This window comes from Vanessa cardui, chromosome 6 (assembly GCF_905220365.1).
Source record: "Vanessa cardui chromosome 6, ilVanCard2.1, whole genome shotgun sequence".
In the NCBI taxonomy this organism is placed as follows: Eukaryota; Metazoa; Arthropoda; class Insecta; order Lepidoptera; family Nymphalidae; genus Vanessa; species Vanessa cardui.
In genome coordinates, this window is record NC_061128.1 from 12,454,907 (window position 1) to 12,482,734 (window position 27,828).

The following is a 27,828-nucleotide window of genomic DNA, read 5'->3' on the forward strand; positions in this document are numbered from 1 at the left end:
GGAGAAATAATTGATTTCGTTTCGGCCACCCTGTTCCCGCCAAAATGGGTTGACAACAAGACAGCTTACATTTTCTTCAAGATTGCCACCTCAAACGATACTTTTATAATTCTTGAATAACTCAATAACCGTAACAAGCAAAAACTAAAATTTGGCAAAAACATATACAAATAGGGTTAGTTTTAGTTTTATAGTAATTTTAGTGATAATATATTTTTTACTTTGCCTTTGATTTGCATATTGTTATCTATTGTTTAAAAGATACAGATAATTATTGTCATTGACTGACGTTTGACATTTGACAGTAAACAACTCAGACCGCTTTGTTTTCAAAATCCAGTGTATTATATTGATCGCTTCGTGTAGAAAAAATAGTTTTTACTGAATAAAATAAGGTCATTCCTTGTATTAAGTCTTGCTTTAAACACACGTAGCATCAGCTACATCCGCGCAAATTAAAGAAACATGATTCCGAATGAAATTTTTGCTGAAGATATGATGAGTACTGTGATACGTTATGGCTTGTATATAGGCGCAGCATTCCAATTGGTATGCTTATTAGCGTGTGTAACGCTAACTGATGAACAAAGTGAACCACATCCATATGAAAAGGTATTTCTTTTTTTCCAATAATTTTAGTTAAGAAAGGTCAGAATGGATGCGTGTCTTTTTTCCACAGGCCTATACTGATAGCGACGAATGTAGCTCCGAGCAATCATCTCCCGGCCATCGTGCCACAGTATCCCGTGCCAGGCGTCATGATAAAAAGAAACGGCGTTGAAGAAACTTTATTCAAAGCATGAGTTTCCAGTTATTTTCCTCTGTATTCCGAAGCTAGATCATATAAGTGTATGCTGACATTAGATTTAAGAGCAATTATAATGTAATCTTTTATTTTATATTTCATAAGATGTAATTGAAATAATTCTGCATTTATTAATTGTATGTATTAAATAAAATTCAGCCAAAAATATCTGCTGGTTTAATTACACACATTGCACTCAAATTCTTACTTTACACACATTGAAATAGAACTTCAAGATTCTAATTTACTTTAAAGAGTTTGTAAAAGAGAGTTTTCCATTTGTTTTATGCTACTAAGCACTTGTATATGTCTCAATGTGATCTATTTTGAATAAGGTTGCATATCAGTATGGACATTCAAAGAGAAATAACATCTTGGTTACAAAGCGAATGATGCATTGTCAGTGTTATGTATTGTATACTGTTTTTATGATGCGTCTGTGTATAGGTGATAGTAACTGAATACTCAGATATTTGTTAAAATCAGGCCTTGCTTTCTAAAAATATGAGGTTGAAAACCGTCAATATTCTATTATCATGAAGACTAAAAAACACTCATTATGATAAGGTTACAAATACTACTGACAATTTATTCAGTAAAGTACTTTAGAATTGTCAATTTAAAAGATTGAATTTAATGTTTGTTATCACAAATTTGGAATGTAGATTCTATCAAGAACTGGAAAGAAGCTCAGAAAATTACCCTATTTTTATTAATCACACACTGAAATTTTAACATATCATTCTTGTAATCTTCTGCCAATCTGCCATATTTTGTATAATTTTGTTCCAATAAAAATGTCACACAAAATAAAACGTCCACTGTGAAATTTTACACAATTATTCTCGATACAAAAATTTTAAGCACACTCAAAGATAAATTTCAACATATTTTATATCACACTGTGTTCAAATTACATCAATAAAGTTTATGAATACACACTATCAATGCAAATTAAAAATGGTTTGAGGTCAAATAGGTCACTAAAATTAATTACTTCAAAAAGTTAAAAATAAAAGACATAATTTAAAAAAGCATTTTATTTGTTACACAGACTAGAGATTACAGCATTTGATTATTGCTCTCTTATAAATAATTATTTCAAAATCTCATATCTAATATGTACAAGCAGAAATTAAGTACATGATACACTTAAGGCACTGGATCCAGTTTCAATAGCACCAAATATAAACTTTTGTGATAATATTACTCAATAATATATAATAACAATTTTCTTTGTAAATTAAATATATTTAATTCAATAAATCTTATATTTAAATATATGGCACCATAACATGGCATGTTATTTTTAATTGCATTAATAAATTGACAAAGTTTGCTCTATACGAGCGTTGTTGGATAAAAACTATTGTCATTATAGTCAACAGTAAAACATCAGCCTATACTTATTATGTGTATAAAGTATAAAAATTTCTGTATATTCTATAAATATATTTTTTGATTCTATCTATGGCAAGATTTTATATTTATATCAAATTTGTTCAAAAGTTCAAAATATCACTAATAATTCTTTGGACACAATTGTTTTGGTAGTTATAAATATATATTTTTTCTTTATTTGGCAATCAAGAATACTTCTCAATTAATAGACCAGCACACTTTTACAAATGTGTGATATAAATAGAATGATAAATAAATTCTCTGAATTCAACAATAAATTTGTTTAAAAATCTGTAAAATAATAAAATATTTTTTTTATAACAATCATTGATCAAGGAACTGAATGCTTTGTACAAAATTAAATGCAACAGAGGGTTTTTCTAATAAGCATTATTGTTAGCCTGTAGTCAAGTTGAAATTATGCAGTTTGAGAGCATTTAACAAATCCGATTCCGATAGAAACTGTTTGAAAGCATCTAATTTCTTAAAGCATATCGTTACACAGCATGATTTCGCATTAGTAGTGGAACTGCAACATCGATCAGTTTTCGTACTTTTATTCAATTCACTTTCACTACAAGAACATTTTATACTATTAATAATATTCGGAAACGATTCATCGCACTCGTGTGTGTAGACACCGAAATCTTCGAGATTTGAATTGTTATGTCGCCTATGATAGTGTAAAAATGTATTGTGGTTCGTATCCGTTGCTTTGCCACAACCGACGGCGCATTTCATTTCGGCGTGGTTACATTTACAATCGACACATGAACATTTATCATCACAGCAAACACTTTTTTCCGGGATTTCGTTTTCTTGACAATTTCTACATTCACCATTATTTGGGCCACATTTGCACTCCTTACAAGAACAGATACCAGCGTCAGCGGCTAATTGTTCTAGAGAATTTCTAGCTTTTTTACCAAAAATATTTTCAGTTCTTACAACATACATATCAGATGGAGGTTCGTTATCAAATAACAGGGTATCTTCAAGAGTTAACTCGGTATTGAAAGAGACAGAGTTAGCGGGGTTTATTTCAATATTCTCCTGTACCTTACTCGGAGGAGGAGTGTTTAACGTTCTATCATCGATTGTTTGATGGTGATTTTTAATAAATTCAATATCAGTGTTGATTTTATCCGGATCAAGATTAGATACAAGTTCACTGTCATTAAAGACTTTATCGCTGACATCTAAAATATTTGGTGTATCTAAATCGAATGAACTCTGTGATATAATATTGGCTGTCGGAATAACTTCAGGATTGAGGTCTATGTAACTTTGCATATGCGTGGGAACAAACGTAGCTAGTGTGAATATGCTCTCTGGAGTATTATCTTTGATACTGACCGGGGTCTCTTGTATAGAAGATGCTAAAGCGGTCACATCTATCCACGGCGCTTGTACTTCAACTTCATTGGCTAATGCTAGCTGCATTGCTTTTGGTTTAATCTCTATTTTAGACGTTGGCAATACATCCGGTTGTATATCTGCAACATCTACCCAGCTGTTGTAACTCGGATCCTTTTTAACAACTTTATCAACATTGAACGGAGAGAGGACTTCTAAGTTACTCAGATCATAGTCGACAGCGATGTTACTTGTGTTAGAGAATTTAGAATCGTTAGTTGAGTTATTGAAAAGCAGTTCGGTTATATCCATATTGTTGTTAGAGAGTGGATTGACGCTCGTTATGTCTTCCAAGCTGCCGTCTGTGGAGTTGGACTCGGTAGTGATCCTACCGAAGGATTCGAGTAGACTGTCCCATTTCATCATGTCGGCATCGGTTTTCGTTTGTTCATTTTCAATAACTTCAACGGTTTGTGTTTCCGCTTCCATCTGCAAAATTTATTACAGTATATTATATTCAGGGCCGTATTTAAGGGAGGGCAACCGGGGCAACTGCCCTGGGGCCTCCAACTTAGTAGGGGCCACAGTTTTCAGCAAGTTAAAAAATACCGAGATATAGTTAAATTATAATAATGTTATTATTTAATATTTTAAAAGTTACCGATACAAGTAAATAAATCATATTTAAATAAAACTAGTTATGGTCACGGGTAGACCACGAACGCTGTAAAGTGCTCGAAACGTCGGGATGCCAAAAATAATTAATATACGCGATTCAAAGCCGTTATAACTAGTTTTATTTAAATGTGTAATAATCGCGAAAATTTAGGACAACATTAAATAAATCATAGCTTACTGATTGAAATAAAAAAAGTAATTAATTCATGATAATATAATTATTAGGTTGTTCACGCTTCTGTTTGTCTAGGGCCCCCACTGCTTTGTGGCCCGGGGCCTCCAGACCTTTAAATCCGACTCTGATTATATTTGTTTTATTTATTACAACTTAATCAGATAAACTGAAATGTATATTTGATTCAACAGAGTACATGAAATTCTAGTAAACTATTTATCGTTTATAGTATAGAATAGAGCGGAGATGGCGCAGTGGTTAGAACCCATGCATCTTAACCGATGATTGCGGGTGCTTAATTTGTGTTTATAATTCATCTCGTGTTCGGCGGTGAAGGAAAACATCGTGAGGAAACCTGCATGTGTCTGATTTCATCGAATTCCACCAACCCACATTGGAACAGTGTGGAGGAATATTTTTCAAACCTCCTGAATGGAAGAGGAGGTCTTATCTCAGCAGTGGGAAATGTACAAGCTGTTACTTTTAGTATAAAATTTCATGTCATAATATTGTTAAACAAACAAAATGTTTGCTTGTTTAACAATATTATTATTAAATGAAAAATCATCTAATAACTTTTTTCGTAAATATTTCTCTATCACATTGTAAAAAATGCATAACCTTATTCATGTTTATTTAAACTGACATGAAATTAAATTAATATATTAAAAAAATATAGAAAACAAATAATAATAAATGGAATATGTTCCAAAAAGTTAAAGGGGGAGAAGGCCTTAGCCAAACAGTAGCTATTTTATAGGCTGTTACTTTACCTTTTTTTACAAAACAAATATTATCCCTCTAATTTTCTTATGGTTTACATAAAATATATGTCAATTTGTACACTAGAATAAATCAGTATTTCATATTCATTTTCTCACTATTAGTATGTAAATAACAGAAATAATCTAACATAATTATAATAGACTTTATTTAAAATTAAACAATTGCATGTTTCTTTACGTATTTTCCTTCCCACTATGACATGAATTATAAATTAAGCAAATAAAAATTCAGTAGTAATCACGGGTTCATTTCGCCTCTGTATATATTATTCAACTAGCTTTTGCCCACGACTTCGTTCGCGTGGACTTCAGGTTCGTCCCGTCTAGTCTAGTAATCGCTTAAAATCGCTTCGTAAATAAGTCATTATTTCTCGTATATATAAGGATAAAAAATGGTTATTGTGGGTTATTCCTAAGAGATAAACATATACCATCACGGACTTTTTTGTAGACCTTTTTAAGTTGTACAATACTGTAGTACATCGTTTTGTAGAATCTTGTAGGATTCAGTCAGCGTTTGCAATGTAAGCGCAAAAAATGTGTTTTTTTACGACCTCACATTAGAAACCTCAAAAATTGTAGCCTATGTGTTATTCTGATGTATAAGCTATATTGTGGTAAAGTTTCATTCAAATCCATTCAGTAGTTTTTACGTGAAAGAGTAACAAACATCCATACATCCATACATACAAACTTTCGCCTTTATAATAGTAGTAGGTTGTAAGTAAAACATAGTATATAGTATATAGTCACCTGGTGTTTCCTGGCGTGCGCGCGCAGGCTGGTGGCGGACGCGAAGATGCGGCCGCAGCCGGCGCGCGCGCACGCGTGCGGCCGCGAGCCAGAGTGCGTGCGCGCATGCGCCTTTAGGTGGTGCGACGCCGTGAACGACTTGCCGCACCCGTCCGTCACGCATCTGGTAACAAATCACCTGTCACTGCCCCATAGTCCAGACATTAAATACATTTAAAGATTTAAGCAGACAAAGGGATATAGGGACAGAGAAAGCGACTTTGTTTTATACTATGTAGTGATGAAGCTAGCTACATATAACACTAATTATAATTGTTAGCCAAATTGGTCCAGTGCTTAGAATACGTGATCCTTAAACCAAGATTGGGGCTTCAAATTCCTGTCAAATTTAATTTTCCTTCCTTCAATTATTATACCTTTCATTTAATTATTCTCAATAGACGATTGAAGATTACAGAAAACATTGTCAGAAAACCTCTATGAAACACACATAAGTCTGCCGTCTACATAGACCAACTCACATCAGAACAGCGACATAAAATAAGCTTGACAAATTTAAAGCGATATAATTTTTTTTTTATGTTACAGGTTGGGGGACGAGCATACGGGCCACCTGATGGTAAATCACCATCACCCATAGACAATGACGCTGGAAGAAATATTAACCATTCCTTACATCGTCAATGTGTCAACCTTGGGAACTAAGATGTTATGTCCCTTCTTGCCCGTAGTTACACTGGCTCACTCACCGGAACACAACAATACTGAGTACCTTTATTTGGCGGTAGAATAACTGATGAGTGGGTGGTACCTACCCAGACGGGCTTGCACAAAGCCCTACCACTAAGTAAATTACATTCGAAAATGAAAGTGAAATTAACAAGCTAATTATTTATTTGTTGTAGAGGATATTGATAATAACGCCCCGGAAATCTTGGTCGAAAAACTCCAGTTAATCTTTTAGAGGTAGACTACAAAATATCAAAATATAACTCGTTAATTTAATTTTCATATATTCGAAAATTTTAAAAATTAAATGACTGGACTAGAATAATTCAAGTGGGTTTATAGTAACAATTAACTAACTTTCAAAGGTTATTTTATGATTAGATGAGTAATAACAACAACAACAGCCTGTAAATTCCCACTGCTGGGCTAAAGGCCTCCTCTCCCTTTGAGGAGAAGGTTTGAAACATATTCCACCACGCTGTTCCAATGAGGGTTGGTGGAATACACATGTGGCAGAATTTCTATGAAATTTGTCACATGCAGGTTTCCTCACGATGTTTTCCTTCACCGCTGATCACGAGATGAATTATAAAGACAAATTAAGTACATGAATCAGCGGTGCTTGCCTGGGTTTGAACCACTGGACCATCTTGACTGTTCAGATGAGTAATACATACAGTGTTTTTTATTAAAATAGTACATAAAAAAAAATTATAAGCAATATTAAAATATGTAGACTTTAATAAGAAAAGGAACTAAGGTAGTAAATCAATGCACAACACACACATAAATACATAGAATAGATTGATAGTAATAAGGATTATAAGCATTTTTTATTAAATAATGTAAATAACAGGGAACATCTAACTTACTTGTATGGTCTTTCTTGTGTGTGTGTGCGAATGTGTTTTTTCAAATCGCTCAGTGTTGTAAAGAATTTTGTACATCCGTTTGCTTTGCAATTAAATGTGTCACCGCTGTGTAGTCTTTGATGTGCTCTTAGTCTGAAATTGAGAAAAAGTTGATTGTTTAAAAATCGAATGTTATTTTAATTTTAAAGCAAAAATTTATGAGTGACAGTTGCCAGTATAAATGACATAGAACAGATTACGTGATTAAAACATGTGTAAATAAATCAAATGTCACGTCCAAGATAATAAATAATATCATGTCACTCAACAACAAATAAATAATAACATAAAATAATTTATATTCTGTGACATTTCAACGTTCATAACGAAAGATTCATAATACAATAAAAACAAATCCACTATCTAAGATCAAAAAACGAAAATAGATTCATAAGAAAAATACAGTTAGGTATTCTGACAAGGATTTTAAATGTATGTACATCATAAATTGTAGCAAACATTTCATTACGACACTTATGTTTAAAGTCTTAAAAGTGAAAATTGAATGGTCAGTCTAAAATTTAATGGTTAAGAATGTACTATTGGAAACATGAATTGGCATACATCCAATTGCACATAAATCAGTTACTTAAGCACAATTTCTGTTTAGAAATTCGTATTTTAAAAACAATTCAGCCTTTATGTATTGCGTAAATGTATGAATGAAAAAAAAAACGGTCAAGTTCAGGCCTTGGAGTATTTAATGTTATGACTCAGGATGTGTGGGCGGCAGGTTTCTATTCGTAACTTGTAAACAGTAATCAAGCTAAAATAGTAACATGACTGTACATTTGAATTACTTTAAGAGCAAAATGATGAATTTATTAATTGATATATGTGTATATATTTAAAATTAGAATTTATTTAAATCTACAGTGAGATTAGTTTATTGAGACAGAATCAGAGACAATTACTAATTTTAAACAAAACTTAAATTTATCTATGACATAAACACATTGTTACAAATTAAATAAACATGATACATGCCAAAACAGCTGTCACAAAAGTTAATAATTTCTATTTCTGACTAGCAAGATTCCACATATAATGTATGTATGCTAACCTGTATAGTGTATTGAAGGCTTTATTGCAGGTTCCGGTGTTACAAGCAAATGGTTTTGTTTTCGTATGAGCTCGTACATGTATCTTTAGACTGTATGATGTAAGGAATGCCTTGTTGCACGACTGCATTGGACATATGAACCTATATTCACCTGTAATCGAAAAATAGAACAATATGTATCCAGAACATACTTCAATTTCAATGATAGCTATACTTATTTAATAAAATATTCCTTTTTTTAATGCAATAATCCTACATAAATATTAATTAGGCAATAAATTATATAGGTAGATAAATAGGGATATATATATACCTTTATGAGTTTTCATGTGGGTGCGCAAATTGCCCACCGTACTGTATGTTCTTTCGCAACCATCATATTCACATTTATATCGTGCACTGTTGTCTTCGACTTTACGTTTGTTTTTATCCATACTTGACTTTGGTACATTAATATTTGGTTTAGATAGATCTGTGAAACCCCCATTGTTACTGCTGAAAAGGCAATATTATATTGAATGTTAATTATGAATTACAAAGTTGATAATAAAATTAATTAGCAGTTAAAATAATTTTATTCCTTTGGATTTACTCACAAACGCTTTGGGTATCGAATGATTTATGTTGATTCATTTAATTAAGCTGAAAAATATATTTGTAAACAAATGATTAGAAGCATTATGGTTTGTTAATAAATGTTAATGCGTTTCAAGTTTCACGTTACATATTATGTTATTATCTTTGTAGCATTTTCGTAAATGGTATATCAGTTACCTTCCGATCATTACTAAAGAATGTACTCAAGTCATTAGAGAACACAAAATTAGGATATTCAAACCGCATCGTGATGGTAATGTACCAAAATAGAATGCCCAAAAATGAAATAGTGGGATAAGGACCACATATACGAGTTCTCGTATGTTTGAAAGAGAAATGTGATCATATTGACAAACAGCTGATCGCTTCAAATGTTTTTCAAAAATGAAGCGGTACTTTTCCAAAGTTATTAGAAGCATGATAATAGAAAGAAAATATTATCGTATATTGTTAAACTTACGATACTATTTCAATTTCGATTTTCGACGTCACACTGTCCCCTGAGACTTTTTTATCGAAACCAAAGAAACTTCCAGAATCCTTATTAAATAGTTCGTTTTTTATATCACAATTACTATCTTGATCAACTATTCTCGGTAAAAAGCAGTCGGAATTATTATGCTGTGTATTGATTTCTGAATAGCCGCTGTCACCGGGCCATGCGGCCATGTTGTTTCTTGTTTCGTTTCGTTTATAGTTTGTGGTGTTTGCTTTTGTGTAGCTGTCATTTTTAATCGGTAAACGTCAAAAACCGGTATTGAATGAAAGATACGTCATAGTTGAATAGATGGCGCTAATTTCAAATTTCTTGCCAGAGAGATTGGTCGTCGCGGAAGCAAAGTAGGCGCTCGCGCCCGCACTTAGGACTCCCGGCCGAACTCCCGTTATAATGAACACCACTTGTTGTCTGCGCGGGCAGTGCGCCGACCGCACGCCCTTCTACTAACGCGAATGTATTATTTTCACATTCGGACATAATTTTGCATCTAAGTGTGCCGCAGTATTCAAATAATTTTTATTTTTAGTGATAATATACCTGTTATTTACAAAATGTGTCTTAAAAGTTTAATCTATTTTTATTTGGTAAGTTATACATAAAATACAATAGTTTTTCTTAAATTTCCCATAACTAAAAAAATATCTCTGATGTTACTATCTCATTTCAAATAAATAAACAATATTAATACACAATATTTCAATATAATTACTAAAACACCGAAGAAAATATGTGATAGATTACTTTTCCCTATTTTTTAAAATGGTATTTATAAATAATCAAAGAAAAATATAGTTTCTTATTTTATCAAAACTCAATAAGACTAAAAACGTGGACTGGATATTTTATAAATTTCTTTCTAGATTCAAACTGGTTTAGCCGCAGAGACGGTCTACTATAACAGTCGTCTTTTTATGTGCAATAATTTTATTCCAAAACTAGAACGGAAAATATAAAATGCTAGTTGTACCCAATATAGACTATAATACTTTTTCCATAGACCTAATATGAAATTTATATGATATGATTTATGAAATTCATAGTACCTAGAAGGTACGTAAGTAGATAATTTTAATCGACTTTTAATGTATCAGATCTGATAATGTTTTTTTCGAATTTAATAATCATCTTCTCATGGCTGACTGACTCATTGTCTATGCATTGAGAGCAAACCGTTCAGGGAGATAGGAAAAAAAAACAAGAAAATGCGGGTGAAGTTATCATAAAATTACTGTTATAAACACGCTCTTCTCTGTCTAAGCACATTAACGTGTCATTAGTCAAAGGTTGCTGACCGAGATCATGAACCATAACTTGCCATTCATGTGAAGTCTTAAGTACATAACATAATTATGATGTTTCTATGGAAGGCCGCCGGTCTCAAGATAATTTGCCATGAACCAAAAATAATTTGAGCTGTAATTGATTTAAAATACTTTCGTTGTATTTACCAACTATGAAGTAATTTTGTAATTTAACTCCTTGCTTTATATATAGTTTAACATATATGCGAAGAATTTCTCGTAAGTATTGTTCATGCGATAATTGGGTACGTCAAAACATTTCTGTTACCTAGAAAGTTTTCTGAACCCGTATATATTATCCAGTCGATAAACTTAATTGGCTCCTCAATTTTGTAAATTCATCAAATATGTTTAATTGTATATTCTTAATTCAGATAATTTTGCCCACGTTACTAAATTTCTCATTACTTTGACACGACGATAATACTAGCCTCCTTGCCTGGTTCTGTTAAGAAACTCTACTATTAGGGATTTCTAGGGTCAGATAAGTTATATTTTACCTTTACAAAATATCTGTCTTTTTATTCTATCTTTAACGATGTCTTCTTATTCAAAGTATTAGAATGTATGTATATTTATATGTTCATATTTATTTATTGGCCTAGAGATAAAATTTTAAGGCTGCAGATCTTACAGCACTAGGTTCAAATTGGGCTGTTATATTAATCTTTAACATTTCTGTGAATCAAATCAGAAGTCAGTTTTAAAACACCATCTGAACTCTCTTTGTTTGTATCAGATTATTATCGTTCGTATTATGACAGTGGAAGATAGAGAGTACTAACCTCCCACTGTCGATTAGACGTAGGGGAAATTAAATTGCATTTTATATGCAAATGCAGTATATGTGTATACATTATTTTAATGAATTATTGCTTTTATAAGTCACAAGAAATCAAATTGAAAATTCCAGAGTAAGTTTCTCTCTGATTAAACATTCCTATTTATCTTTTTTGAATGCTCAAAATGTTATTTGAGGAAAAAGAGAAATGTTAAACCTTATCACGAAAATGTTGCCTTAAACAGTTACACGCTAAACAATTTAAAAGTACGAAATACGTGCGATAGCTTATCATCTTCATACAAAATTCTGTTCAGTTGGAATACACGCATACGAAACTTTTTTAATAACATAATGTTAAGTCTGAGTATCAAGTAAGACTATTATGAGACTAAATTTTCAGTTTCTAACGAAATTACCATAATTATGTTAAACAGTAAAAAATATAAATTCATAATACATAACAATCCGAATGAATACGTTCCGCTTTTCGTTAACAATGTTAATTTGTTTTATACATACAACTATTAATAGACAAAGCTATGTAATATTTTGAAAAATAAATAATAACTTATTTAAAACAACCCTTCAATAATTAATATTGCATCAGTGATTATTAAACGATTCACGATCACAATTGAGAATTAACCGTATAATCTTATAAGAAAACGTCATCTAGCTAGCATTCGTATATTTATTTTTACAATTAATTTGTTTTTCGAAGTGTAAATATAAAACTTTTTTATAAATAAAGTTTTATTATTGTTTAATAAAAAACCGTTACAATTCCGTCAAACTGTTCCCATTCAATGTAGCGGCTAGGAATTGAAGAAACGAAAAATAACGCCTACTACGTGATCTCCATACAATGGACCTAAGTGACCGCTAGACACTTTCGCTACTTTTTCTTTAAACTATTTTCACTTTTGTATTATCCGATTATTTTATTCCGTTGGGACTCTTCAATAAGAATTATAATTAGGTTTTTAATCCCTGGTATTGTTTATTGCGTAAGTTTTACCGTCACTGACTAGATTATTATGCAATTCCCTGTCTAATTACTTGGTAACAATATTATAATACAATTGAATTGATTTGCTTTTTATATTATATCAACCATTCAGTTAGCTTAAAATACATTGCTAGATATATTAATAATTCAGGCCTTCTTCCAAATTTAATATTCCATAAAAATCAAATACATTTAAAAATACAAAATGAAAATAAAATAATAATTAAATATCTTAGTGGTAGGTAAGTCATCGTGCAAGCCTGTCGGGCTATGTGCCATCTATTCTACAGATATAACGATTTGAAGGGTGAGAGAGTCCGTCTAACTACGAGCACAGGGGAACCTTATAAACTATTAATTAGTTTATAACAATAATCTATTTATTATACTCACTTATTTTTCAAATTAAAATTTACGTGATAAAAATGAATAAACGTCAATCATCGTATTCATAACGAAAGAAAAAATTTACTCATAATTCTACAGTACACAAAGTGAAAATTATTAATATTAAAATATTAAGTGTTACAGCTATAACTTTGAACTTAATTTACACCTGACACCTATCTAAGTTTCCAATAACGGTTCAATGACATGTCATATACACTTGACCTAGAAATGTGACACTGGCACTTTCTTCTTGAGGGCTTTTTACGATTCACCGCACATCACTACATTACTTTTCCTGAATATACAGTAAAAACATCGACTTGAGTTGATCCCTTTCTCACAGATTATTGAGAAAAAAAAAATCATATTATCTCGACTCTGTTTTTGATTAACATATTTTAATCGAAGATTTTAATTTCGTTGAAAGAAATGTCAAGTTTTTAAATAAATTATATAATTCAAAATAAGTTTAAAATTTTTACGATTGTAACGGAAATATTTTAAGATATTACGGTATATTTTTTATTCCTGCACCAGCTGGTTCACGTAATTATATATTAGTGGGAAATATTGAACCGGTTAGATAGTGCATGAAAGGACAGGTATTGTTTGGACTGCAGAACTGTGCTATGGGGCCGCGACACACATACCGTCCTGACTAGCTCACGATCTTACGATTTCGCGTGACTATCGATAGTTAATCGTTTTGATTGATGAAATTATATTTTCACTATTTATCCTCTAATCGAAATAGTTATGTTTTTCCTGGTTATTTTATTAGTAGCTATTGAAATTTACTAGTATAAAGAGAAATCACAAGCATCAAAAGCTAGAAAACACAAAATTATGTGACTCATTTATAAAACCTCTACTCAAATATTTGTATCACTGACTCATATTAGTTTTACTTTAATGTAAATGTATCTATTTTGGATGATAACATAAAGCCTATATTTGTATTAAGGGTTATGAAACGGTACTTCAAAATTAAATGAAATAAATTATTAAAAAATAAAAACGTGTTTTGATTTTTTTAATTGTAACCAAGTTATGTTTTGTTAAAGGCTAATCTTTTTTTTTTTTAATTTTTTGACATTTCCAGGCGACAATAGCTGTCTGCGTGGTGGGAGACTGTGGACCAAAATTAAAATACGCATGGGGAGACGCACTACAAGGAACAGATTGTCCTGGTCCTGATGGCACCCCCTATCCTAGGTAATTGTCCATACATCTCATATTATGTATCTGCAAATGTAATAAAAAAAATGATTAAAAACGACTGGTATCTACTATTCTTCAGATTTTAAAAGTAAGTTGTAACGGTACGCAGTACGCAACTTTTATTTTTTGTTTTCTATATTAATAGTTTTATACAATCGAATGGAGTTTAAAAGATTAGAATCACAATTGTATATTCTCAGACTTAATCTCCAAATAAATATTTAAAGCAAAATAAACAAGGGCAATTTCAGAGCTAGTTGTGTGGGTACATTTTTGTGTAACTGTTAACTAATTAAGTATCCTATAAATCCATTCACTCACGACGGCGTGCCCCTCCATTTAAATTATTATCAGCGTGCATTAGTTTGTGGCACTTGTGCCTACGAAGTATCGTTGTGTGTGTGAGTCGACTAAGAGTAACGACAGCAAAAAAAAAACAAATTAGATTATATTTTATTATGTTTATTTTATAAAGCTTCGCAAAACATTCTTTTAATAAAAAGGCGCGCCTTCTTGTGTCAATAGATTTATAGTATAAGCTAGGTTGCTAAAAACTACACAAAAGCTTTGCTAAGAACGATTAATGCTTTTGTTGACGGTCAATCCATCGTATTGACATAATATTTACATTAGTTTGATATGAATTTTGGTAAAGTCCTATAGGAGTTGAGAGGACGGATTTAAATGTACCGTCGGAATTATCATCACCGCGCCAATTCGATTTGTTGGTGTTAACATATTACCAGTTATTAAAATATATTTGTTTTAAATTATTGAGGTAATATTCATGTTAATGAATGCCAATATTTATAAATTATGGTGATAATGCTAAGAAATAGCTGCCAAAAATGATTGGTCGTTTGTAGAGTAGGGAAGGCTTTAGCCTTGTTTTCTTAAAAAAAAATTCGGATACAGAAATTTTTATTTAAAAAAATGTAAATATTATTTATGCATAGAAAAATAATAAAATATTATTGAAAATACTTAGGAACGTAAGATTACTTTTATTAATTCGATTAATTAAAAATACAATTTTTAATTAAGATTCGCCTAATTCTTTTTATAATTAAAAAAAAAATCTTTAATTAATTTGAATTGACATTCTCACCCGATTTTGCGTTAGGAAAGTTAATTCTTAGTAAGTAGTAATGGTAATGTCAAACTAACCAATGATAATCTCAGATACAGGGATCAAATTTAATAAGTGATTTTGGGAAATCTACCTAACACATGTATGTATCTACGTCATCTATTGACACTGGCATAATAAAAAAATAATTGATTATTACGTTGTTATAATATGAAATATGAACCTTCCATATAATTAAAGTATGTATCAAAGGGTATATGGAGTAAAAGTGTACAGTTTTATAACCACACACTGTTACTTTATTGAGATAAAATGACGTCAAAATGACAAGCTTCTTTTTTTAAATTGTAATAAAAGCATATTACATATGATTAAAAACTTTACGTACTTATGTTGTAACACTATTCTCATGTAGTATCACTATTTTTTAGATATTATACAGACATATGTATATCATGTAGTCATGGATTTATACCAACAACTTAATACTGTTGGTGATTTAACACATATAAGCTTAAGAAACAGCAAGTAGATCAAATAACGTTACTAAATTATTGATTTTCACTTTAATAGGTGACCTAGATAATATTATGTAGACTAATAATTTAGCACTCTTGTTTATATTCTTCATACGATTTTAGACCTTGAACATATAACGATAAGAGTCAATGCAGCAAATATTCTGTAATGTCAACACGACGTCGACCGGTTCGATAGTTAAATGGACAAAACGCGTTCATACTGGAATATGTGTGAGCGAGAGCTTTAGCTTAGTCAATATCCTTCTTTGTCCGGCGTGGCGTTCGTACGCGTTCGGTTCTTTCCGTCTTCACCCGATAACGTCACGATTCGACTCCGGCATTCCGTGTAGTGTACATTTTGCTTTTAAAGGTTAATACGCGTAATTACTTGGTTTTATTATGTAACTCTCGTATTCATGACGCTAAGAAATCCAGTTATCTGCCGATTTATTAACGTTAAATGATTTGAAATTGTGATTAACACACAATGTCTGCAAACGATGTAAATAGAGAGATATTTTACCAGAGAGTTCATGAATTACTATTAAATAAGCCAGCGCCGAATACGTTCCTAATGACAGCGGCAAAATATGCACGGCTTATCCAACAAGTTAAAGAGGCGAAAACAAAAGTCAAGAAACATCCGGCGGATTATCGGCGTTTGAAAAGATATAATCTCATAACTACTTCACAGGGCGATAGACTGGTTATGGCTCACAGTGATGGCAAAAAGTCACCTCAGATGTTTGTAAAATTAGAAGAGATATATGACATCATACGCGAATATCATTTAAAAATGAACCATGCGGGCAGAACACGTTTAATGTACGCTATAAAACCAAAGTACAAAAATATAACAACTGCAATAGTCATGCTTTACCTGTCGCTTTGCGAAGGCTGCAAGAATAAAGTAATAAAACGAAGTAAAACAGTTAAGAGCTTAGATTATGAAGATAAATTAGATGTAAGTGACGGGAACAGTGAAGTGGAATCAAAAATCGATGTAGGGCCTGATCCTTTAGAATCAGCTATCAATGATGATGCATCAGATACCGATGTGCAAGAGAGCGTGGAAGAAGATAGCAAAGTGTATCCAGAACTATATTCGAGAGGGCAAATGGACATATTAGATGTAACAACAGTAGCTGGCGAAACATACAAATGTTTAATGGTGTACAGGAATCTTGTTACGAAATTCATTCATTTGAAACCCTTAAAGACTATAAGCATAGATGAAAGTGTCGATGCTCTTTTGGAAATATTTCTAGTATTTGGTGCCCCAAATGTATTACAGTCAAAGAATGGTATTAACGTTACGAAACAGATATGCCGACGAATGTACACGGCGTTTCCTGATATTAAAATCGTGTGTGGTGAAGCTAGTCAAAATAAAAACGATTTTGTAGGCCAAACAAACGAAGATATACTTAGAATGCTACGTGATTGGTATAAACAAAACTCGTCCCTGAAGTGGTATCAAGGCGTTAAGTACGTTCAATATCTCTTGAACAATACATTCAACGTCCATATTCGTCGAACTCCAAGCGAATCTGTTTTTGGTTACAACCCGAAGAGAGGCTTGGCGACATTTATGACGAAAAACGAATACGACCATCTCGTCACGGAGAGTGATTTACAGACCGCCCTAGAAGAAAAGGAATCTGGCAAAAATTCTGAACAGTTGCTACTGGAAGAGTCCATCATACCATCTTGCAGCTTTATCAAACTGGAACCGGAAACAAATGACGTTGAGGATGTAGAGGATGAAAACAATGAGAATGCAAGAATAAAGACATAAACATCAAAATTTATTTTAGCTTCAATTGACATTGTCAGATTTGTAGATGTGATTTATAAATATAATTTTCCATTATAGTATTCTTGATGATAAAATAAACGAGCAATCTGAACCCGAGTCCCGTTAATTTCGATTGAAGTGTTCATCCTCATTTTACATGTTCGTGAGAGATTTCCCATAAAACCGTTACACCAAACTTATGCCTGAGATAATTTAGTGTACACTCACAATAAAACTTGTAAAGTCAGAGTAAGAAAACCTTTGTCAGTTTTCAAATTTATTCCTTTGTCAAGTCGTAAACTCTTAGTACCTTTTGAATCTTCAGCACTAAACTGAAAACTTCATATAAAATTAAACTTACATAGTGTGATTACTTGGTTTAAACAGTGTGACATCTTTGGACTACTTCTAATTTTTTATCAACATGAAAATTAATGGGGTAATTAGTCATTCCAAATTTAAATTCGATATGATATCTTCTACTGAATTGTCAAAATATATCTGTCAGTGTTATATTCTCGATCGGTAAAGCAGATTATCGCTGATACTGATCACACGAAAATAGGTCTTAAGATGATGCACCTTTTCTTACCCCGATTGTACAGTCAGAATAAGAAAACCTTCGTCAGTTTTTAAATTAATTTCTTTATCAAGTCATAAACTCTTAGTACCTTTTGAATCTAAACATCAAATTATTGCGACGCAATATGTCATTCTCGATCGGTGAAGCAGATTATCGCTCATACTGAGCACACGAAAATAGATCTTAAGGTGACGAATCTTTTCTTACCCCGACTGTACATGATTGCTATTTATAGCGATTGTTTGCTTCAGGCTGAGCGTGGGATAATCGCATTTGACGCCATCTATTGATGATCAGAGTCGATTAAGTCTGACAGCTGTCTAGCTTGTGTCGGAGTAAATTATGATGCGCTAAAACTATTCCGTCATGACGTGTACAGTCCGTTCACATTGTACCTCTGGCTATAAAGTTGTTCAACTTGTGCTATGTGTTGCTTTAGCTAGTTTCTAAAATAACTTTGCATTAAATTAGCCAATCGTAATTGTTCAGGGAATAATTTAGAATAGCTGTCCTACATAAATATATATATATATATATATATATATATATATATATATATATATATATATATATATATATATATATATATATATATATTTATCCCGCAAACAATTGGCCGTCCACTGAAGGCGAAAATGCATTTAAACTGGCGTCCACCTGCTTTTGGCGTCCGTATACCGGACGCCACTTTTTTAGCCGGTGGCATTGAGGTCCTATTCATCCTAGCTAGCCGTAGTACAAAAATCGACGGAAGCTAAAAATCACTCTAAATAGTTGCAATAAAATATTGAAAAGTTCCCGAAGAAATCACCGCGCAGGTGAGGCGCTGCCGCAGCGCGTATATCGCACACTGTATATCGAGGGGAATTCCTGACTACGGATTCGCGTATTTGGCGTCCAAAATTGCGACGTTGCCATCTCGCTCATTACTTACGCGGTACATAATACCTATTCGGTGCTTGATTATTGTTTGTTTTACATCAGTCATTTAATGTTTATAAAATATATTAATAATTAATATATGAATCCCCGAGGACTTCGTGGAAGTTTTTTTTAAATATATTACAATAATTAATATTTATATTAATTATTCATAATAATAATATAAAGAATGTCTGTCTGTCTGCTATCTTTCTTTATACGCTTAAGCTGCTGAACCGATTTAGATGAAATTTAGTATGGGGACTTTGTAGAAAAGAACATAGGATAATTTTGTCTCCAAAATTATACCCTAACGAGATAAAAAAGGAAAGTAGAAGTTTGTACAGGGAATCTATATCCGATAAACTGATTTAAATTAAATTTAGTATGAAGATAGGATAGTTTCCATCCACGAAATAATCCTCTAAGGGTATAAAAGGGGGTGAAAGTTTGTACAACATCTATATTTATCGTGATTGGTATTTGTACTGTTAAATCTTCTGTTATCTGTGATTGGTAGTTTTTATTATTCGGTGTAAACAAACCGGCGTAAAGCTTAGTAACTTGGTACAGAGGCCAAATTGCCATATACGGACGCCAAATTGCCATATACGGACGCCCAATAGCTGTATACGGACGCCCAATAGCTGTATACGGACGCCCAATAGCTGTATACGGACGCCCAATAGCTGTATACGGACGCCTAATAGCTGTATACGGACGCCCAATAGCTTTATACGGACGCCAAATAGCTGCATACGGACGCTCAATCAAAAAAAAAAAAACAGAAATCAAAATGAAATTTATTCAAATAGGCTTTAACAAGCACTTTTGAATCGTCATTTTACAATTAAGTGAAACTACCACCGGTTCGGAAAGTAGATTCTACGGAGAAGAACCGGCAAAAAACTCAGTAGTTACTCTTTTTCAACACTTAAAAAATACAAAGTCATGTTAATTAAATACAATTATTTAAATGAATATATTCAGCTTGGAAGTCAACAGATACCTCCACGCTTTTTTATTATCTATTCAATCTTGTTTCGAATAATATGTCTTTTTTACCAAAATACGAAATGGCAAAGTTAAAAATTTCTGCCGAATTTTATTATAGAATCGGATACCTTGCCCCAAGAAGGATTTATTGACTTTGCGGAGTAGGAAACTTGGTGTTATAAGCTTATCCTTACTTTTAGTGCACAAACAATGATGATCACTGATTTTATCAAAGTGATCAATGTTACTGTGAATATACATAATATTGTTGTAAATATACTGAGACGCAACAGTGAGTATTCCTACTTTTTTAAAAACATCCCGAAGAGAGTATCTAGCTCCAAGATTATAAATAAACCGGATTGCTCTCTTTTGTAAAAAAAAGACAGATTAAATACCTACAGCGTTACCTCAAAGTAATATGCCATATGACAAATACTGTGAAAAAAACCAAAATATACTAAACGAGCGGTATCAACCTCAGTTAGTTGTCTAACTTTTCCAAACGCGTATGTTGCAGAGCTGAGTCTTCCTGTTAGGGATGATAAATGAGGACTCCACTAAAGTTTGGAATCCAATTCTATTCCTGAGAACACCGTAGTATCGGCTACATCAAGACGGTCACCGTTTATAAATATCTTATAATTATGCTTTCTAACATTGGGTAGGGTAAAAACTACACATTTTGTTTTTTGAGCAATCAAAACTAAATTATTTACTGTAAACCAATTGTGTATCTGTGATAATGCACCGTTCACATCGTCATAGTCAGTTTTTTTTGTCAACCCTAAAAATCAGTGAAGTATCGTCAGCAAACAACACTATATCACAAATACCTTTAACATAAAAAGGATCATTTATATATACCAGAAATAGAAAGGGACCCAAAATTGAACCTTGTACAATAGCCGATAGATCGTGATCTTGAAGCATACAGTACTATTTTAGGTGGTACTATGTGGCTGTATGCTACCAACTTTAAAATGAAAGCACTGTTCCCAGTAATTTCATTTTATTATAAATACTATCATTTTATTATCGTAAATATGAAATTTGGTAGGTAGATTTTTATGACATACAGGAAAAATAAAACACAGGCGATAACAAATGCAACAACAAAGTAATATGATAGAGAAGTCATAATTATTCCGATGAAGTTTTATGGACAGAGCCACTTGTGCTAAGAGTGAAAATGAGAGACATCGAGATCATATTTGCGCAAACCAAATATGAATCTAATATAAAAAATTTGAAATCGCTCAAGTTTTTCGCTGATCCTCCGTGAGATCTGGATAAAAGTCGTCGGCGTAATCATGGGTTAAGTTAAAGTAAAAGATTCGTATTTACACATAATAACATATCGGACATCCGTATATGTATAAGCCTTACGAATATTGGAACAAAATAAACGTTGAACTGTTTGAACAGAACAGCGATAGGAAAAGAAAGAGACAACAAACCTAAAGCTGGCAACGTCGCACTTCCAAATACAGTCCATCCTGTGAGGACGCTAAATAATCGATGCCATAGGTAAATTATGATCAATATATCTAGGATACCTTAAATGTATCATCATGGTTAGGGGTTCGAAAATGTTTGGGCATGACTGAAAGACGAATATCGCGGATTTTCTTTTTATCGGAAAACAACGTATCCCAAGGACCTGGAAATCAAAAAACTAAGCAGTATTCATTAAGACATGTTAAGTAAAGTAAGGGGAACTTGGGGACGTCGTAATGATGCACCACGTACATGACGCCAAAAAGGTTGTAGGATGTATATATATATATATATATATATATATATATATATAATATTATTTTATTTCTACCTGATCCTTTTCTAATAATGCTACCGTTCAATTTTACAATTACATTAAATTTACATGTACCTCAACTTCTACTTACAATAAAAAAAAATTAATTAATGATCTTAAATTATAAAATTTCATAAATGTTTAAATTATTTTTCAATATCCGGAAATTGTTTATTAGCAAGTATCATTCTTTTGCATAACTGTCATGTATATGTATAATGCCACCCTCATGCAGCTTTTTTGATAGATATCAGAGGAACGATAACTGTGATGCACTGTACTGTCATGTGTAGCAATTCAAGCGTTTATTCCAGTAAATGTCAGAAAAAGTTAGTTTAACTTTTTGTATGGCAATGTTGAACTAAAATGTACTGACGTTCAAATTGTTTTTTATGAACAAAATCAACTTTATGGGAAATTGCTTTATTTAAAAACAACTTATACAACTGGTTTTCTTTTTTGTTGTATTTTTTTTTTATAAAAAACTTACTTTACGTTTTATAATCACTCACTTTCACAATTTTCACTTTATTGCAATAAAGTACAAAAAATGTATTGTTTTTTGTTTGTACTGAAACAAGGTAGAATTATATAATAATTCTAATTACAAGCGTTTATTATAGTAAGTTAAGATTGTGAAAGTTAATAAGAAATAGAAAGAAAGGATATTATTATGCCACATATCTTTAGCGCTACATTAGATTATTATCAATATTTTAGAGCCGATTAAAAATCAATACAAATTCATAAATATTTTATTAGAATGTTAAAAATCTATCACATATAAGTTAACATATTTTATTAATTCCAAGAGTAATTCAGTCTATTAATAGTGTATTGAAAATAAGCAGTTTTTTTAAGTAAATTTAAGTACTTGTGAGTCAGTGTAACTACAGGCACATGCGGGGCTTAACATTTTACTTCCCAATGTGTACTGTCGATTTACAAGCACGATTGTCGATTACAGCACCAACTTGTATCAGCGATATATATTATATCATTATACTATTTAATATCAACGTCAATTTATTTGACCTTCCGAATAACTATATTATAAAAAAAAACCTTATGCAATCATTAATGTAGGGTACATTCGTCATTTATAAATTACACAATAGTTCGTAGCTTGAAATTGTCTTTACCCTATAGCCCAAAAATTTATCAATTAAAAGACTATCAAATAAAAAAGGAACTATTCAAATGAGGCTCGTAGTTCCTGATTATAGGACATTGTTTTTGTTTTAATAATCACTCTCCCAGACGTTCGTGGTCCTTGCCTTCATTATTCTTCTGTTATTTATGATCAACTTCGGTAGATTGATATTCCTGCAAATTTTTAGTGCATAAATTTATATTCTTTCTTGTATAATCTTCGGTCAGAATCATCAAAAGGCTTGTAGTTCAGAATGTCATTGATAATAAGCTTTTATGTCGTCAAATAAGTCTAATATAGTATACGTTCTTCGCGTGTTGTTTCTCTTGCAACCATTGTATCCAGCGGCGGATTTACCAATAGGCTAAGTAGACTGGAGCCTAGGGCGGCAGATTTAGAGGGCCGGCAAATTTAGCCCAAATCTGTTATCATCTTACAGAAATTGAAAAAAAAAGCTTGTAAAAACACAGCGGGTTTGAAAAATGAACTAGTAACTGACAGAAATATCACCTAGTTTATAATCATACTCAGGAAAAAACCGATGTAATGAGGACGATAAAACACAAATTGAATAGCCTACTAGCCCGGACAATACGAAAAACGCACGCCCAATTGTTAATAGATCTAAACTACACGGGTCTATCTCTTTTTATGTTACGAGCGATCTAGATGTGCTCATATTTTTTCTGCATTATCTTAATTTAACGTAAAATTATTTAACTATAAAACAAGAAATATATTTAGAATTAAATTGATATCCGCTATTTGTTTCATAAAGAATGAATATCTTTAACAGTTACGGTATATTTTTCTCATTTAAGGCATCTCGTGAATCGAGCGTTGAAATCAACATGGGGTCAGAGTCGGCAAGGCAGAATGGCGCGGGTCCTCGACCCTTCGGTAATGCGGCGGGCGCTTCTTGACGCACACGCCGGCTACGCTGAAGGTGTCACTAAAGCTTCGAGCGGGAATAGAACCGGTAAGAAAGATATAAAACCTTTTCACAACGTATCCAACACTACTCATGGCTTTACTACCAATTAAAAAAAAAAAAAATTACAAAGAAGGTTTTACAGTAAAATTGAAGATTTAAATAACATTTGTATATATTTTTTTAGAATACTTATTCTTATTTTAAATGGTTATCGATATTTTAAATTAATTCGTTTTAAAAATAAAAAAAATAAACGTTCGATGATCTTTTTATTTGTTTGATATATTAAAAGCGAAGAACATATTTAAAAAACCGGTCGATGATATAGCTTTGCATGTGTGCTACAGCGTCTTATTAAAAATCTTATTATGGTGTGCATTTCTTTGTAATAACTGTTCTCGTTATACAGCGCATGCTATAAGCTGCAATTAGCGTTAATTTGCTATTAAAACAATTATGGCTTAACAAGACGTTTCAATATTACTTACCGGTAACATTTGTTCTTGAATATAATGAGGATTTAATAGCCTGTTTACTGATAGATTGATGGTGCTTCATAAACGCAGTTTTATGGCTATCCTTTATGATGATGCGCGCTTAACTTTACCGGTTATTCTAAGGATTGTCATAGCACATTTTAATTTGATTTTACATTCATAAATCATTCCATTTTTAAAATCGATTGTATAGTTAGTAGGACATTGTATATGTCGCTCATAATAGCGCTAATTTGATGTGGAAATATAATTTTATTAGCACTGGAATTTATTTATCTGGAGGCTTGCTTGGTTGCATTACATCCCCACTTATAGTAATATATTTAAATATAATGTAAAATAAGTAAGCTTCACGAATGCTCGTCGAAAGTATCAAAGTGGACAAGAGTTTTCTATATTGAATAAAACATTTTATCTAGCTTTTAATTCAATTCTTAGTTTAATGGCTTTTAGTTGTGCCGACAGGGCACAGATTATTTCGCCAATGTCACGTAGGATGTTGAAGACACGAATAAGATTGATCGGTACGGTTGAGATAATAAATTAAATTAAATTTTAAAGCAAAGTGTAATTTCCTTGCTAATCCTTAACCTAGAAAAACACAAACATTAAGAGTTAATAATAGGGTAAATTAAAAATACGATGTAAGATACCGAGATGGCCCAGTGGTTAGAACGGGTGCATCTTAACCGATGATTGCGGGTTGAAACCCAAGCAAGCACCACTGATTGTTCGTGTGCTTATTTTGTGTTTATAACTCATCTCGTGCTTGGCGGTGAAGGAAAACATCGTGGAAACCTGCATGTGTCTAATTTCTTAGAAATTATGCCACATGTGTATTTCACCAACCCGCATTGGAATAGCGTGGTTTTTTTTTATGGCATAGGTGGCAAACGAGCAGAAGGCTCACCTGATGGAAAGTGACTAACACAATAGTAACAAGTAAAGTGAAATATATTCCAAACCTCCTCCTCGAAGGGAGAGGAGGCCTTAGCCCAGCAGTGGGAAATTTACAGGCTGTTGTTGTTGCTAGTATTCTAAACGTAATATTTATCTAGCTTTTCAAATGTCCTTTATGGTACGGCGTACTTGTCAGATATTCTAGTGCCAAACCGCAGTACTCAGTATTGTTGTGTTCCTGTTTGAGGGGTGAGTGAGCCAATGTAATAGGCACAAGGGACATAACATCTTTGTTACCAAGATTGGGGAAGCATTGGCGGTGTAAGGAATAATTAACAATTCTTACATCCATATGGTCGTATGCATTCGTACCTATTTAAAAATATATTATATCAAGCTAGCAATAAAGTTTATTTTCATACGTCGATTGCCATACAGGATATATAACCTTATTCACTTTCATCGTTTTCCAGCAAGAGCGACAAATCTACCCGGGCTCACTCCGGGTAATACCAACACCTGTGGAGGCTCACGTCTCTGTCGAACCCGGTACAACACGACTGCGCCGATGTATGGCGTCTCGCTTACATCCGGACAGCCGGTGACGATCGTTCAGAAATTCCCGGATCTATTACAACAAGTCGTTTTTGAAGTTTGCGAGTGAGTGTTGCAATTTTATCATTGATATTTTATTCTATTCTATATCAGACAATTTCCCGGGGCGTTTTTCTATGTATTCTACAAAACTAATAAAAAATATCCGTAAATATCTAAGTATATCGGTAAATCAATAATAATATTTGTTTGTACAATATGAGTTACCAGAATAATGACAATACAGTGTCACTTTTATTTAAGCACTATAATAATCACATGTGTCATCAAAAGTCTACCAAAAGGGGGCCTTTTGCCATAGCGCAGCTGTAGAACTTTTACGGACGTTTAGAAAAGAGTGTGCATTTTGTTTTAAGACTATTGGAGCTAATGTATAATTGCACAAGATAATTGTATTGTCTCTTGGGAAATAATATTTGATGGTAGAAACTTTTTACTTCTTAAATGTTATAAAAGGAGATTATAGCATCCGGCGGCCCAATTGCCGGACGGCGGCGTTCCTATTTTAAATGAATTTAATAAATATAGATATAAATGACTATTGTACTTATATTATCTGTGAATCCAAAGAGATTACGTCTTCGACAGATTATATTTTGAATGTAACTATTTTAGGGGCAATAAGTTGTCGAATCGAGTTAATTACGGACAATCAATTTTTACATTATTTTCCAAATATATTTATTATAAATTTTTAACATTTCTTTTGACAAACTAATTATATTAATATTTTTATTATATCTTAATATAATAAAACAATATATTAAAGTTATTTCTTCATCGGGATTGTGCTTCCTTTAGATTCTATATCTTATATTCTAGATCTATTGTGAGTTGCCACTCTCAAATGGAACACTTCCCTTAATCATGTATTTACTTTTTTTTTGTTTCAGATCAAGCGAATGCTCCGTAGTTCGCGGATCATGTACACAAACCTATGTACCGTATTTATTCCTGGTCCTACCCCTAGGACCGGTCACGTTAACAGGGCAAGATTACGTACTAGTTGAATCGGGATGCGTTTGTAGACCTGATCCTATGCAGTAGGACTTCCCCTCGGCTAAAGACTGTATAGTGAATATAGTGCTCAAAATATTATTTAATTTATTAGAAAATATTTAAATGTGATTCCAATTTATTAAAGACAGAATATGTCTTAAGCATTTTGTCTTTGTTTGTTTGAAATTAAAAAAAAAGTTCTTCAGATTTATTATCTGTATAAATGATGATGACATTTCAACGTAGCGCGAAGGAGTAAATTTGACATTAAATTAGCTAAATAAAAGTGTTACTATATACAATTATGAAGTTGCAAAGATTTTATTGCATTGCCTAGTGTTGCCTTTCGCTAAAAAGAACAGCTGACAAGGATAACATAAATTGTATATTAAATAATAAAAATAATAGTTTTATGAACAATAGTAAAATTATATACTTTTACGATTTATAAAGAGTATTTAAATATGAAATGCATTTAATGTAGATGTTAATATTTCTAATCGTAAAATGACCGATAGCATCGCATTAATTTTATATTCTTGGTCAGT

At 32.2% G+C, this 27,828-nt stretch overlaps 2 protein-coding genes across 4 annotated transcripts; one reads left to right on the top strand and one right to left on the bottom strand.

The window, feature by feature from the left end:
• Positions 1 to 1,830: 1,830 nt before the first annotated feature.
• Positions 1,831 to 10,005, bottom strand: LOC124530183 (zinc finger and BTB domain-containing protein 24-like). 3 transcript variants are annotated; one of them, XM_047104190.1, is made up of 7 exons: positions 9,714 to 9,923; positions 9,253 to 9,298; positions 8,970 to 9,151; positions 8,657 to 8,807; positions 7,555 to 7,686; positions 5,954 to 6,116; positions 1,831 to 4,051 (listed from the first exon to the last, which is right to left on the bottom strand). In XM_047104190.1, exons 3-7 carry the CDS (start codon positions 9,088 to 9,090, stop codon positions 2,603 to 2,605), a joined length of 2,016 nt encoding a protein of 671 aa, XP_046960146.1. In that variant the 5' UTR covers positions 9,091 to 9,151; positions 9,253 to 9,298; positions 9,714 to 9,923; the 3' UTR covers positions 1,831 to 2,602. The 3 variants fall into 3 exon arrangements, with proteins under 3 accessions (XP_046960146.1, XP_046960144.1, XP_046960145.1); XM_047104188.1 differs by lacking the exon at positions 9,253 to 9,298 and having other exon boundaries at positions 9,714 to 10,005; XM_047104189.1 differs by lacking the exons at positions 9,253 to 9,298; positions 9,714 to 9,923 and adding an exon at positions 9,431 to 9,695.
• Positions 10,006 to 10,078: 73 nt separating this feature from the next.
• Positions 10,079 to 27,466, top strand: LOC124530184. The gene is made up of 5 exons (XM_047104191.1): positions 10,079 to 10,336; positions 14,339 to 14,451; positions 24,157 to 24,314; positions 26,140 to 26,326; positions 27,175 to 27,466. Exons 1-5 carry the CDS (start codon positions 10,304 to 10,306, stop codon positions 27,326 to 27,328), a joined length of 645 nt encoding a protein of 214 aa, XP_046960147.1. The 5' UTR covers positions 10,079 to 10,303; the 3' UTR covers positions 27,329 to 27,466.
• Positions 27,467 to 27,828: the final 362 nt, after the last annotated feature.